Raw genomic sequence first — 16,061 nt, forward strand, 5'->3', positions numbered from 1 at the left:
GCAGTAAGGTTGGATTGACCACTTTTTAAAGAAGGCTCTGAAGTCCAACATGATTCGAGGGTTTTCAAAGAGAATGCTTCAGGTAGAATTGGAATTGTCTGGTCTGGAGGGAGAGACCAAGATGACTAAGCAATGCATATTTATCAAAGCCAGAGAAGACGCGGGTGTTGTGCCTAGCTGGTTTCTGTTTCCATGGTGACTCATTCAGAGGTGACGCTGGGTCAGGCTGTGGTCCTTCATCTTCGGGGGCAAAGACCCTTTGGAGGGTCTGTTGGAGGTAATGGACTTGCCGCCCAACCCAGCGCTTGGACGCGAAGTGAATAACCACCGGGTTAATAAGCACGACGCTGAATGTGAGGGGTGGAATTCGGCAGAGAGAATGGGATACCCGAGGGCCTTCCCTGAGCTCAGTAATTTGGGTCGCCTCTTCATCGTGGGTCCATCTATCAGGCTCTTGAGCCTGTGGCCAGCAGATAGTGGCAGTGTTAGCTTCACATGCACTGGGCTCTGCGGTCCGGTCACAGTAAATCTGCGTGTCCCGGTGCTGGTCCTCAGAGTCATCACTCTTCCACGTCAAACGGTTAAGGAAAGCATCCTGTGTGACCCCTCAGGAGGCAGAACGAAAGCAGGCCTTGCTCACCACTGGCACAGCTCAACTTCCAAACCGTGGATATTTGGGGCCAGATATGTCTTTCCTGTGCACGTTGTCTTGGAAAATGTTCAGCAGTGTCTCTGGCCTCTTCCCGCTAATGGCATCTTCTGGAGTTGTGACCAGAATTGTTGCCAGGCACCGCCAACTGTCTCCTGCGCGACTAGATGGCCCCTCTGGAGAACCACTGCTCCCGTAGCCTCTTGTTAGCTAGATTGTGAATCCTCACCAAGAGGAATGCCTTTCTCCGGCCTCTTTCAGCTCCTGTGGCCCTGCATGCAGCTGGGTGCCAGGTCTGGGGCTACAAATGTGAGTCAGGGACACACCCTGACCCCAGGTGCCTATCGGGGAGATGCACACCCATGCATCAGTGGGTTCCTCGAAACACAGGTGACATCGCGTCGTGTGGATCTCATGAGCTGTATCTTAGGAACTCCGCACTGGTGTGTTCTCTACCCAGAAGGCTCTGCCTTTTGATTTTTCTCATGACTGGGGGGTTCTCTCTGTCGTTCATGCGCAGTTTCAGTGACATCATTGCACACTGCACCGAGACATGAAGCACTCTTCAGCTAGCTTCACAACAGACAACCCCAGACGGACAACCATCCGCATTTCTCTGAGTTGGCTGGGGCTTGGCTGATTTGACAGACTTCGTTTGGCTCCAAGCCCCAGGATGGACTCAGTTCTGCTCTCAAGGTCTCTGGCTACTGAACCACCCAGATGCTTGGTGCGTGTTGTTCTCCTAGTGAAGGCAGAGCCCAGGAGAAGCCCAGCCTCACAAGCACATCTTACACAACTGCTCGCCAGTGAGCTGGGAGCCTGTGGCATAGTGGTTATGCTCTGGGCTGCTCACCAACAGGTCATCAGTATGAACCCACCAGCTGCCCCATGGGAGAAAGACAGGGCTGTCTACTCCCGTGAAGAGCTAGTTTTGGAAAAGCACAGAGGCAGTTCTACCCTGTCCTACAGGGTACTGTGAGTCAGGATCAACTTGATGGCAGTGAATTTTTTTGGTCTTTTGAGTGAAGAGAGCCTGGGATATGCTGGGGTTCCAGTTATAAGCTGGTAGAGCAGCACTTCTCAACCTGTGGGTCGTGACCCCTTTGGGGGTTGAATGATCGTTTCACAGGAGTCGCCTAAGACCATTGGAAAACACATATTTCTGATGGTCTTAGGAACCAAGACACCGTTCCTCTGTCTGTCTCCAGACAGGCCCACCCACATGCAGATTCGCCCACATACAAATACCCGGCGTGAAGACTGTTACCCATCCTACACCATGCTTCAAGACAATATTTCATTGATTTGTAATTAGAAATATTTCACAATATAGCATGACGTATTATTTTTGTGATTAATCACTATGCTTTAATTACGTTCAGTTTGTAACAATGAAAATATGTCCTGCATATCAGATATTTACATGACAATTCATAACAGTAGCAAAATTGCAGTTATGAAGCAGCAACGAAAATAGTGTTCTGGTTGGGGGTCACCACCACATGAGGAACTGTCTGAAAGGGTCGTGGTCTGAGGAACATGAGAACCCCTGTGGTAAGGTGACATCGGAGCCACTTCTGGGGGGGGGTGTCAGAGCCTGTGGGTGTGGTGCCCCTCGCGATGAGAAACTGACCAGGCCACCCAGGCGGCCAGGAAGGACCTTTTGTAACGGGCCACGGAAGCTGGAGGCCTGTCCTGGAAGTGCTGCGTGTTTCAGAAGAGAGTGGATATCAAATGTACTTTAGCAGAGACGCGGGCAGATGAGAGAGACTATAAACAGATGGCTTCTTGAGCCCATTTCTCTCGCAGCACTTCATGGAGGCTGGGCAGATACCCAGCTGGGGCAGGCTGTGTGCACAGCGTCCCGTAAGGTGGTGTGTACTGGAGACCCAGGCCCTTCCTCGACACAGTGTTGCTTGAGCCTGATCAGAATAGTGCAAGTCCCCCCTCCCTCCGCTCACCCTCCCACCCCCACCCCCATCTGCTTCTCCCGCCTCACCTGTCCACATACTCCAGGCCCCTACTGGGGAGTCTCCAGCGGCTGGGCTCACCCTTGGCCCTGCACACTTCAGGTGCCCTTGGGCCTCCTGGACAGCCCTGGAGGAGGAAGGAGACCCGGTCCCAGTCTCAGCCCTGCAGAGACACTGCCCTTGTCACCCGCTTGCCCTGTGCTTCCGGCCTCTTGGTCTGTAAAATGCAGACTGTACAGCGTCGCTGCCCCCCCCCCCATGAGGCTTGTTGTAACTAGCACGTAAGATCAGGAGTGTGAAGGCTCTTAAAATTGTTATGACCATATTACTTGTCTGTGATGAGGTACTCGTTTGTCTTCTTCCTTCTGGAAGAAATGCAAGTGATTAATAAGCACCATCCGTGGTGCCCAGCCCCGGGCTAGAGAGTGTCACATATAATTTATCTGCCCATCTCCGCCAAGTGGCCGCCAGGGTCATGGTGAGGCTGAGGCAGGCGGCTGAGCCTCAGAGAGGTTAAGGCCCTTGCTGTAGGGCACACAGCATTTGAGGAGCGTGCTGGACAGAGGTGGGACATGTCTGCAGTGTGCGTGGCTTCCAAGTGGTTCCGCCTTGGCCCTGGGATTCTCTCTGCTCGTCCGTCCGTCATCGCTGTGGCTCGAGGTACCGGGCTCAGCGGGCTGGGAAACAGTCAGGAAGCCAAACCTGGGTCCCTCCGCCAGCAAAACCCTCTTAACTGAACAAATAACGAAGGCAGTGGTCAGAGAATGACAGGGGGAGGCATTCCAGGTCCTTCTCAAACAGAAAGATGTGATCGAGCTCAGTCGGGGAAGTGCCTTGGCCCAGAGCGTGCATCTCAGATGGGCGCTGGCTGTTGAGCAGGAATGAACGAGTGAGTCTCCCAGGACCCGCAGAGGGGCCTCCTGCAGCAGCTGGCTGCCTTCAGAGCTGGGCGCCTCTGCGCCTCGCCTGGGAGATTTTTTTCCAAAACATGTAAGTAAATTTTAATGAAGAGGTTCCAGGCAGCAGAGCACCCCAACACACACAGAGGCCAGGCAGAGCTCAGAGGAGCCTAGCTGCCACGCCTGGCCCCACGGGTCCTTAGCAAACGTGCAGAGTCAGGCGATTCGATGAAGGGTGAAGGAATGTTCCCACGGTTGTGTTTCGGAGACGGAGACGGGGTGATGCTCAATCCAGGATCCAGCTCTCACGGGGTACATGAAGCTTTCGTCTGAATGGTGACCCCCGGGAGATTGATACATGGTGCTCGTGAAATGCCCTGGGAAACGCACACACCCCGATTCCGATTTTGAATTAAATTCCTTCTAGAAAACCGCATGAGGACGAAAGACGACGTTTCTTTCTCTTTATTTTTTATCATTCTATTGGGGGTTCTTACCGCTTTTATCACAATCCGTACATCCTGGTAGAGGACCTGGCCTGTCTACATCTCCAAAGGATCAGCACGGACTGCTGGGATCTGGGAGCCTCAGCAACCGTGGAGGAAGCCAGCGATGCCACCCTGAGACAGTCCCTGCAAAGTCCCCGGGGGTCAGGGCCACCCTGGTGGGGAGGTTGCAGAGGTGGGTGCAGGGACCGTGGGCAGTCCTGGAAGGAGGGGAGTCCTGGGGTATAGCACCCCCAGGTCGATGAGAGGCTAGTGGAGTCCTAGGCTGTTTGGGGACACCTCAGTTGTCACAGTAACCCCAGGGCACTCTCACCTTCTCACTAGGGTTTCACCTCACTTTCCCCCTGGGTTCTCCCAAGAGAGCGCAGGGCAATCATCATTAGCTTTAGGGAAATGACAGCACCCCTGAGCCCCCATCACCACGCCTTCCTGGAAAGGACAGTTGCCGCATGCCCGGCCTGCTCCCCTCTAAGGGCCAATGGAGGGACAGGCCACAGCGCCAGGGGCCCTTGGTCAGCATGGTGCTGGGCCCATCCTGAGCGGACGGACAGAGCTCATCCCTTCAAGCTTAAGGAGCACACACTGCTGTTCACAAATCCCACAGGAAGTGGCCCAAGCTTGGCTATACTGACCGGCAGCACACAGGCGAGGTCAGGACCGTCTTCGGGCCAGTCCCTTTGTTTCAGGGTGGGATGTGTGCCACCCCTCCGACATACTAGATGGCTTCTAGCCTCACTTCAGTTCCAAAGGAATCTGATTTCCTTTCTGGGAAAAGATGGGGCTAACAATATTTAAACAGATAAACTGGGGAGTGCGTTTGGGGTGGGGTTTGCACGGAGGCTAATAGGCGTTAAATCCAGGAGGAGACCTGGTCCTCTCAGTGTGGCCCGGGAGCAGGGCTACCCTCCTCGCAGCTGGGCGGAGGTGGAGGTAGGAGATGGTGCTGTGGTGCTCAGGTGAAGTAATGGGCAAGGGGAGAGAGGCTCCCTGCCTGGCCTGGCTGCTCTCCTGCTACCTTCATCCACCGGTCACCTGCACTAGCACTTCCTGGGGAGCGGGGTTGGGGTGGGGAGCATGGGTGTGTCCTGTTGCCCAGTGGGGAGCAGCGGGCTGTGATGTGTGAGTTAAGTTTTGGGAGCTCCGCTGCTCCCCCGCCCTCCCAGAGTAGACTCTGTCTCCTGTCTTGATGCCTCCTCCAGTCCTTGGCTTGGCCGTGCCACCCCGTGGGCTTGGAGGGTGACACAAGCCTCCCAGGGCACCGTGGCCTTGGCTTGTACTCCTCGCCACAGAGGTGGCAGTTGGGGCAGTGCGTTGCCCAGCTTCTCCTGGGCCTCTGTGGACCATTGTTGAATGAGAGAGTGGCCGTCCACGTGGACAGAAGCAACAGCCTCCCTTGAGTGGTCCCCTTTCAGTTGAGGCAAATTGAGAGACTGAGGGTGTGGGGTGGGGGACAGTGAGAAGCCCTAGGGCCAAGACTCCTGGGAGAATTGCCTGCATACGATTGTGCTCCCTCTGGGTCCACCAAGCCCTGAGGACAATATTCCTGCCCTGAGCAGCCAGCGCACAGAGAGGACCATAGGGCTGGCCCCACCTTGAGACACGATGTCCCTCACTGACCCATAGCACTATGGGGGACAGGACTGGGGACACAGTGCAGGAAGTGTGCCTGATCTGACCCCACCACACTGGGGCCAAACACGAAGGACATGCAACATAGCAGCAAAGGGGAGCAGTGACGTCCCCGGGGAACACCAAAATAGACTGTGGGACCCGGGCGTGGCACCCGACCAGACTGGACCGGAAAACACTTGTAAAGGTCAACAAACAGACCTGGAACTATTTAGAGACTTTTCTTTTTGTTGTTGTTGTTGTTGCAGTTTTGTTTTTTCTTGTTGCTTTGTTTTGCTCTGCCTTGTTTTTGTGTTTATTATTGTCTCTGCATGTCTATCTAGATAAGATGGACAGGATACACAATCCAGAGGAGAAAACAGTGGGACCGACAGTTGGGGGGTGGCAGGAATAGGAGAGGGGAGGCAGGGGAAAGTGGGTGTTAGACCCAAGGATAAGGGAATAACAAGTGATCTAAAATCGATGGTGAGGAGAGTGTAGGAGGCCTGGCAGGGCTTGATCAAGGTCAATGTAACCAAGAGGAATTACTGAAACCCAGATGAAAGTTAAACATGATAGTGGGACAAGAGGAAAATAAAAGGAAATAGAGGAAAGAACTAGGAAGCAAAGGGTATTTATAGAGGTCTAAATAAAGGCATGTACATATGTAAATACATTTATATATAATGATAGGGAAATAGATCTATGTACATATATTTATAGATGTAGTATCACGGTAACAGATGGACACTGGGCCTCTACTCATGTACTCCCTCAGTGTAAGAACACTTTTTTCTAATAGCCAAGATGCTCACTTTCCTGACACAAAGTGGGTGCATAAGCAAATGTGGTGAAGAAGCTGATGGTGCCTGGCTGTCAAAAGATATAGTATCTGGGGTCTTAAAGGCTTGAAGATAAACAAGCAGCCATCTAGTAAGCAACAAAGCCCACGTGGAAGAAACACACCACTCTGTGTGATCATGAGGTGTCGATAGGATCAGGTATCAGGCATCAAAGACGCAGAAGAAGAAAAAAAATCATCACTGTGGATGACGTGGAGTGCGGAGTGGGGACCCAAAGCCCGTCTGTAGGCAATTGGACATCCCCTTACAGAAGGCTCACGGGGAGGAGACGAGCCAGTCAGGGTATAGTATAGCAACGATGAAACATACAACTTTCCTCTAATTCTCTAATGCTTCCCCCCAACCCCCTACTATCATGATCCCAATTCTGTCTTACAAACCTGGCTAGCCTAGAGGATGTACACCGGAACAAATACGAGCTGGAAACACAGGGAATCCAGGACAGATAAACCCCTCAGGACCAAAATTGAGAATAACTATACCAGGAGGGGAAGGGGAAAGTGGGGGGTGGGGGGGAAGAGGGATCCTATCTCAATGATCCACATATAACCCCCTCCCGGGGGGATGGACAACAGAAAAATGGGTGAAGGGAAACATCAGTCAGTGTAAGACGTGAAAAAATAATAATTTATAAATGATCAAGGGTTTGTGAGGGAGGGGAAAAATGAGAAGCTGATACCAAGGGCTTAAGTAGAAAGAAAATGTTTTGAGAATGATGAGAGCAACAAATGTGCTTGACAATAGATGGATGTATGGATTATGATAAGAGTTGTACAAGCCCCCAATTAAAAAAAGATTGTGCTCGAGGGAGGCAAGAGGGACTCGCCGGCATGGATGGAACCTCTAGGCCCCACGTGACTCTCAGAATATGACGCAGATAGGCCCTTCATCTCCGCGTCCCTGACCACCAGCCTTCTTTGGACTGGATGTCAGCTGAGAGCCACCCTGTGACCCAGGGGACCCTCTGGAGACAGAGGGCAGCATGACTCTCTGGCCAACCTAGAAACAGCCCCGTCTCTTGATCGTGTACAGGCCTGTGGACCAGGTCGACTTGAAGGCTGGCCTCTGTTCTTAGAAGGGAGGCTCGATGAAGACCACATGGGGTCAAGGGATGGGGTCCACCAAGTGGTGAGCCAGTCCAGTGACTGACCTGATAGGTCAGTCCTAAACCACTGCCGTTGTGTCCATTCTCAGAGTAGCCCTATCAGACAGAACGCAATGGCTGCCTAGGGTGTTTGTACATCTGTAAAGGAGTAGACAGCCTCGTCTTTCTCTTGAGGAAGGCAGATGTGAACTGTTGTCCTTTTCTTTCGCAACCCACAAGCAAGGCACACTGTGTCCCCAGAGTAAACCATTGGGTTTAAACATCTAAAGTTGATCTCCTTGCATTTTGTACCTGCCTTGCAATGGCATGCCTAATGCTCACCTGGACCCGCCTTGTCTGCCCCAAGGGCCAGAAGCTGAGACATCCTACCTCCCCTCCTGCTGCTCCACCCCAATTACACCTGGAAACCACACCTGGAGGGGAAGCTTTACCACCCCCAGGCAGGACCCCCAGGAATTGGGGAAAGGGGCACAGGCCTGAGAGTGAAGGCGGGCAGCTGGCACTGGAAGTGGGAAGGAACCAGACTGAGGATTGGCTTTGCTGGGCCGAGGCTCACCTCCAGGGCTTTATCAAGGAGGGATGCATGGAGTCTGGGTCTGGTCACATGGGGCCTGGCCAGAGGTGGGGACTGCACAGGTCAGACCAGGGTCTGAGGCGAGCTCTGCATGCTCACCCTGAATCCCCAGGTCCCCTGCCTAGGGAATTGAGCCTGCGTCCCTGCAGCCCTGGGAGTGGGTTCCTGACCCAGGAGACAGCAAAGTACAGGTCTATAGGGGAGGGGCTCTAGACATCCAAACAGCCCCGGCTTCTCAGAGACCCGAAATCGCTCCCAGCTGCTGCTCCCAGCTGGCAAGTTGCTTTGGCTGAGCATGCCTGGGAAGCCCAGAACCCTCCAATCCCTGGGCGTGCGTGTGAGGTCTCAGTGACAGCTGGACCAGCCTGCTCTCTTCGGCTCGCCTGTGAAATCCCAATGCGTTGGTGGCTTTGAGAACTGGACATCCCAGGATGCTGGGACCTGGTTGTTGTGCCTCTTGTCTTTCTTTTTTTTTTTAATAAATCATTTTATTGGGCCTCATATAACTCATCACAATCCATACATACATCAGTTGAGTAAAGCACACGTATACATTCGTTGCCCTCATCATTCTTAAAATTCGCCTTCCACTTGGGTTCCTGGAATCAGCTCATTTTCCTTTTTTCCATCCCCCTCCCTCCCTGCTCCCTCCTCCCTCACAAACCCTTAATAACATAAATTATTACTCTATCCTATCTTACACTGCCTGGCGTCTCCCCTCACCCACTTTCCTGTTACCCATCCCCCAGAGAGGATGTTACATGTAGATCCCCGAGATTGTGGCAGGGGGAGGGAGAAACAGGGTGGGGAGAAACCAAGCGGATGGCACAGGGGGAGCAGGGCACTAACCCACCCGGGGCAGAGTATTGGCCTCTTGTCTTCTAAGATTGGAAACCCACTTCCTCACAGTCTGCAGGCTAGCAGTCCACACTGGGTTTGTTACCCTGCTGATCCCTCTTCGGCCCCCCTGCAGGTTCTGGTGTCTGTTGGGCTGCCCCAGGGTGCCTTGCTTGTGGATAGCCCTGCCACACCAGCCGGCTTCCTCCTGTGTGGCCTCTGGCTGCCCTGCCCTTGTGAAGCATCACGGATTTCCAGACTCCTGTGGGCGCATTGTTGTCTGATGAGGTTTAGGACCCACCTTCCTCTGGTGATGACTCCATTCATAGGACAAAAGAGAAACTCCATTTCCATTCTGTCATATTTACAGGTGTGTAGGTGGGTAGAACTTCAACGCGTATTTTAGGGAGACAATTCAATCACGTGCCCTCCAAGACCCCTCCTTTCCCAACTAAGCCACACTGAGTGATCAATACATGTTGGTTGAAGGATTGAATGGGTAACTGAGAGACAGCTCAGGTCTCCCAGCCGAGGAGACTGGCTCGTGTGTTAGACCGGGTTGACTAGAGAAACAAATCTAGAGGCACTCATTTCTGTCTAAGAAAGAGTTTTATATCAAAGAGTAATTATATATTAAGAAAACATCCCAGTCCAGATCAAGTCCATAAGTCCGATATTAGCCCATAAGTCTGATACTGGTCCATAAATCCCTCTTCAGACTCACGCAGCACCTGCAATGATGCTGAGTGCAGGAAGATCACCTGCCGGTGGATGTAAAGTCTTATGGCTCCAGTGGCGGTGGAAGCATCTCCAGGGTTCTCTGGGGTCTCAGTGCGGCTCCCCATTGTCACCAGGAAGATGAAAGCAGGTGGGGGGGAGGTAGGTTCCCAGCGTCTCCCTTATGAGAAGACCACACCACACCCACCAGGGACATCATCAGGTTTGTGACCTGATTGACAGGCTAGACTCCACCCCTCCACCCTATTTATCAAGTTGACATGTAATTATGTAACCACCACAGCTTGGCTTAGCTGAGGCGGGAAGCAGGAAGAGTGAACCGCAATCCCCCTCCCCGCTATCCCGTGGTTCCTGCACCTGAGCCCCGTGGAACCTCTGTGCCTTCAGGCCCAAAGCTAGCACCCACCCACTGTGTTAGTCTGGGTAAACTAGGGAAACAAATCCACAGAAACTCATATATATATATAAGAGAGAGTTTTATATAAAGAGTAAGTGTCCATTAAGAAAGCATCCCAACCCAGTGCTGCCCAAGCCCATAAGTCCAACATTAGTCCATATGTCTGGCGCCAATCCACAAAGTCCTCCTCCATCTCACAAAACACACATTGATGCCGACTGCAGGAGGAAAGCCGAATCAGTGAGCGTGTAAGCATCTCAGTGCTGGCAGGGGTCTCCACACGGGTCCTCCAGCACCCAGAGCTGCATCAGGGTAGGTCCTTGTGGCTTCTCCTCAGGGATGTCTTGCAGGAAGTGAGCCTTGCCAGCTGATGCAGGGAACTGACTCAGGCAGCTGACCCTGATCTGACCATCAGAGAGCAAGAGATCCGAGAACTAGAAAGGCGAGGCTCACTGAGCCATTTTTCTCTCTGCCTTTCAACTGATCCCACATGTGTTTGTCGGCCAGGTTGGCACAATAAACCTTAACTATCTCACCCACCCATGGTGAGCATGGCAGGGTTTTCCCCCGAGACCTTCCCAGTTTAGCTCAGGCCCTTCCTGAACCCCGGGGAATCTTGGGGACTGCTTGTAGTCACTGCCTGCCCCTTCGAGGCTCCACCCCTTTCCCTCAAGACTTGCCTTGACCACTGTCCTCTCCTCTTCCCCTGGGGCCCAGGTCCTGGCCAATGTCTTCCTCTACCTGTGCGCCATCGTCGTGGGTATCATGTCCTACTACATGGCCGACCGCAAGCACCGCAAAGCCTTCCTGGAGGCCCGCCAGTCACTGGAGGTGAAGATGAACCTGGAGGAGCAGAGCCAGCAGCAGGTAGGGCTCTGACTGGGCAGCCTTTGTCCTGGCCAGGTGGGACGGGGCCTGTTGGGAGGGGGCGGAGCCCAGTGCAGCAGCCCGCTCTCCAGGCCCAGGGGCTTGAGTTCTATCCTCCTGGCCGCCTCCTCGTTAGAGGGCTGCTTCTGGACTGCAGCCTCGTGTCCAGAATTCACTCCAAAGCTGCCTCTCTCCCTGTACTCGAGTGAAACCTTCCCTTTCCCCCCGTTTTGTTTTCATTTAAAAACTGGCTTCTTCCGAGAAGCGCCTTGTCCGCAAGGGCAGCCCTGCGCCTCTGTGTTTCTTTCTTAGGTGAAGCGTGGCTACTGGTTTACCTTGAACTCTTGGTTAGTCTGGGTAGACTCGAGAAACAAATCCAGGGAGACTCACATGCGTATAAGAAAGAGCTTTATATAAAGAGTAATTGAATATTGAGAAACCAGCCCAGCCCAGTCCAGATCAAGTCCATCAGTCCAACATTAGCCCATAGGTCCAATACCATCCATAAAGTCCTCTTCAGATTCACGAAACACAGGCAATGACGCTGAATGCAGGAAGATCACAGGCCAGTGTGTGGGAAGTCTTGTGGATCCAGTGGCGTTGTAAGCATCTCACTGCTAGCAGGGGTCCCCACGTGGCTCTTCCGGCTCAGGGCGCTAGTGTAGTTCCATGTGTCTTGTCAGCTGCAATGTGTCCCAGGGAGTGAGCGAGTGTCCCGCCTCCAATGAGCTATTTATCTCCTTAGCGCCTCCAAATGAGGTCATTGATTTGTGGCCTGATTGACAGGCTAAACTCCACCCCTTCACTCGTAAGTCTCAAATTGACAGTGGGTGATGTAATTACCATAGGCATCATTGTGGGACACCACTTCTGACACTTTTTCCGGTCATTGCGTGCCTGGTGTGCACTCAGAGTCCCCTTGGTGCTTTGGGTCCAGCCTCCAGGGGGTGGGTAGGTCGTGGCCCGTCCCACGGCCTCTGGAGACTGGGAAGAAGTCCCGGTGGCCTCACACCCTCCTCCTGAGAGCACTACACGTCCATCGCACACAGGAAGGTCTCCCCACTGACTGCCTGTCCCTCATCACATGTGAAGGAGCAAACCCAGCCAGGTCTCGGGGCCCCACTGTTGACATTCTTCCATCCAGAGATGTGCCTGTCCACCCCCGCATTCGGCTTCCTGGCTTTCACCCAGCATCATCCACCACCCCCAGGAGCGGTCCTCCCAGTTCCTCTGCAGCTAAACAGCAAATAAAATAAATCACCCTCGAAGACCCAGGCGTTGAGCAGATTCTATAGGGACCAAGGACAACTGTCCACGGGACTTTGCAGACTGCCATTTTCCCAGAAGCTGCCGGCCACATCATCTCCCCGGAAGTGGCTAGTGGGGTTGCACCCTGTGCCTTTGAGTTGTCAGGCCAAAGCTAAACCTGCCGCACCACCAGGGCTCCTGTCAAGAGTCTCCCTGTCTGGATGCATCTCAATGGCTTCCAGAATGTACAAGCACCCATTTCCTATTATCCTTACAACCCAGATTCTCAAACCGTCACCCCACCTAGTCCATTCCAAACACAGAGGACAGGAGGGCCTCCCCAGGGCTTCTGAGGCCATAGCTGTGGTGGGAATAGAGAGCCTCTTTCTCCCGAGAAGTGGCTGGTGGTTTTAAACTGCTGACCTTGAGGTTCTCAGTGCGATCCATCACCCGCTCGGCCACCAGGGCTCCTAAAACCACCTCTTAACAGGTTAAGAATGGATGATCTCCCCCTCGCCCCCCTCCACTCCCTGTCATCTGAGACCCACGGGACCTTGTCATTTTGTGTTCAGATTCATGGAAAAGTACCGTTTTCATCCATCACGCCCATGAGGTGGCAGCCCTGTAATTTGGAGGGGGGCACGCTTTGTTTTCAGCCTCTTAGCTCTCAGCTTGGCTCCCCAGCCTCGTGCTCTCCTTTTTGCAGGGCTCCTCGGTTGCCTCAGGGGTGGGGGTGGGAGTGGGGGTGAGATTGGTGCTAGCACTGTCAATTTGTCCATGAACAATGAAAGTAAATGCTTCCTGGCCCCGCGCCATCCCACCATGATTACAGATTGGACCTCTGGATCCCGTTGGGGCTTTGGGGAAGTAGCCCTTTGCACGTGAGGTTCATTGGCCAGGAACTGTACCCCGGTCTGCCCCATGGAAGACACGAATTCTACCCCTGAACCCCCTCAGTTGATTCTAACTCCCAGCCACCTCGGATTGTGATCCTGAGGCTGCAAACTTTTACAGGAGTAGGTAGTCTCATCTTTCTCCTTCAGAGATGCTGGCTGACTTGAACCGCTGACTTTGTGGTTAACAATGCAATACTTACCTGGCAGTGCCACCAGAGGGATAGTGTCACAGAAAGCCAGCTTCTCTGTGGTTCCTTCTCCTCCACGGTGTCAACCCCTGTTCCTCGCTGCCCGAATCCCAGCTCATCAGCCTCCACTGCTCACTGCCTGCCTCCCAGCCCAGATGGCCTGGGAGGGGCAGTGGGGGTGGAGGGGAGACAGCGTGTGCTGGGGTCTCCTGCAGGCCTCTTCTCTCGGCTGGGCTCTTTCCCAGTGCCTTTGCAGCTGTGATTTTCCTTTTGTTTTCTTCCCTTCCACATTTTAACGTTGCTTTGGTCTAAGATAAGCTGCTCAGGCAAAAGTTGAGCATTATTTTTAAAAATTTTAAATGTCATCTTGGAAGAGCTATTAGTGTGCTTGGATTCAAGGATAAAGCTATGGAGAGGGTGTATCATGCCAAGGTGCCTTCACCCCCCCAACATTCCCCAGCCTCCGGGCTCTCTCTCACTTCCTCCTTGTGTATCTTTCCCGAGATACTTTGTTTCTTTCTCCTGATACTTTGTTTCTTTCTCCTGGTGCTGCGTTCCCTCCTCTCCACTGAGTCTTTTCCCCTTGCATCTTCCAGGGTTTTCTGAGCCCATATCGCCTCAGCCTTCCTAATGGCTGTGCTGTATGCTGTATACGCTAGTTTACAGAAGTAACGTGTGCTATTTTTAACCAGGTTTCCATGGATGGACATTTCCAATCTTTTGCTGTTGCAAACCCTGCTGAAAATCAAGGAGAGGAGAGGACTGGCAGCCTGGGAGGGCTTGTGCCTGCTTAGTGCTGATACCTAGTTTAGCCCAGCCATCTTCACTGACCTCTGAGTGCCCACCAAGAGAGCATACTGTCTCCGAATGGGTCTGTATCGCGGGTCAGCAAGCTTTTGAGACGGAATAGCCAATCCTGTTCCTCACAACAATTTTAAAATTACTCAAGAGCCACGAATAACATTTTTACAAACACGCGAAGCCACCATGATCTGAGTTTAAGAATTTTCTGTTTTACTTCAGAGCCTATAAGAAGCCCATATGAATGAAAGAGCCCATGTGGCTCGGGAGCCTCAGTCGGCCGAGCCCTGGTCTAGACAACACTGCTTTGGTTTTCGAATCCTCCAAGGATCCCAGTTTGAAAACCTTAGGCCTAGGAACTGGCCCCCTGGCAGGTAGAACATCCTGTGACCTTCTCCTGCCTTCTCCTCCCTTGGCTGAAGTCTCAGCCAGGTAAACAGTTTCCTCCTGGGTGCAGGTTGTGCGAAGAGTAGGCAGCATAAAGGGGGAGGGGGAGACCCAGAATTACACATCTTCAGGTCTGTTTGTTGTGCGTCTGTGTTTTGAAAGATTCATTCTTTTATCCTGACTGTAAAAGTGACTTCTTCTCATAATTAAAAACAAAAAGTGGTTCTTGACTCCCGGAGACCGCAGGTGTGGGAGTAGAATGATTCCACAGGTTTGGGAAGTGGCGCGCCAGGCCCCTATTTTCTAGGCGCCGGGTGGGTTCACAACTGCGCTGTTCTCATGTAGTCTAGCAATCAGGCGCAGTCATTAAGAAGCAGGTACTCATGTTCTCCTGCCTGTCTCGGGAGGTTACCATGGAAACCCATTGTGGGGCGTGGAGCACCGGGTGTTTGGACAAAGTAGGCCCTGAAAGCCTCTCTCATCATCTCCATCTTCATTATTGCTGGACGAAATTTAGAAAATACAGAAACTTATAGAATCCAAGCCTCCCATAATTGGGTTCTTGAAATGTACACACACGTATGTAAATATGTATTTCAATATGGTGATAAACAGGGTTCCTGGTTAGCAAAAGAACCCCTGGTTAAACATGGGGCTGCTAACTGCAATGTTGGAAATTTGAAACCACCAGTTGCTCAGTGGGAGAGAGAGGAGGCTTGCTGCTCCCGTCTAGATTCACAGCCTCCGCAGTACAACCGGGCAGCCCTCCTCTGCCCTCCAGGGTCTCTGTGAGTTGGAATGACCTTGGGGGTTGTGAGATTGGTATTTTCTCTCCTGAGTTGGTTAGTACAGTCTTGAGGTCTGCTTGAGCTTTAAAGCCAGACAGACAGATCTCTGCACACACCCATTACCCCGGACCTCCTCTTCAACACCTGAGTCTCAAACCGGCACCTGAGTCTCAAACCGGCACCAACACCTGAGTCTCAAACCGGCACCCCAGGGGGCTCCCCACTGGCAAACTCAGGCTGGGGACATGGAGCCTGGCTCTCTGACTTCTCTCCTTTCTGTGTGATGCTGGCCCCTGGCCTCCCGGATCTGTCATCTGCTCTTCTGAAAGATGACACAAGCAGTGCCACCTTCATAGCCTGATTGGGACCAGCTCTGAGGCTAGCCTGGAAGCCGACTCCCCTCAGCCCTGTCAGCTGCCAGCCCCCGCCCTGGGGACACGGTGATTGCAAGAGACTAGGGAGGTCAGGCGGGTGCTGACGGTGCGCAGCTCCGTGGCCCCAGTTGGGCAGAGGTTGCTCCTTCCCCAGGCGCCCAGGCTGACGCTCCAGGTGCGTGGAGCTGAGGGCTGAATGTACCTCCCAGGAGCGTCATCGAATAGAGGTCACACAATCCCGTTTCCACTTCCTCCTGCAAAGGTCCCTTGTGAGAAGGAAAATGAGGTCATGGGAGGGAACCCCCGTGGGGACAGGGTGCAGAAAGCCCAAGTCGGGAAGAGAACAGAACACGGGAGGCCTCACAG

The 16,061-nt window shown here is 53.0% G+C and overlaps 1 protein-coding gene across 1 annotated transcript in view; it reads left to right on the forward strand.

Moving 5' to 3' along the window:
- Positions 1-16,061, forward strand: part of ADCY3 (adenylate cyclase 3) — a 108,124-nt gene that overhangs the window by 52,485 nt on the left and 39,578 nt on the right. Inside the window, exon 3 of the mRNA XM_075557025.1 lies at positions 10,864-11,013. Coding sequence (XP_075413140.1) covers positions 10,864-11,013 — 150 coding nt within the window. The remainder of the gene's footprint in view (positions 1-10,863; positions 11,014-16,061) is intronic.

The sequence above is a fragment of the Tenrec ecaudatus genome, chromosome 8 (genome assembly GCF_050624435.1).
Source record: "Tenrec ecaudatus isolate mTenEca1 chromosome 8, mTenEca1.hap1, whole genome shotgun sequence".
Lineage (NCBI taxonomy): Eukaryota > Metazoa > Chordata > Mammalia > Afrosoricida > Tenrecidae > Tenrec > Tenrec ecaudatus.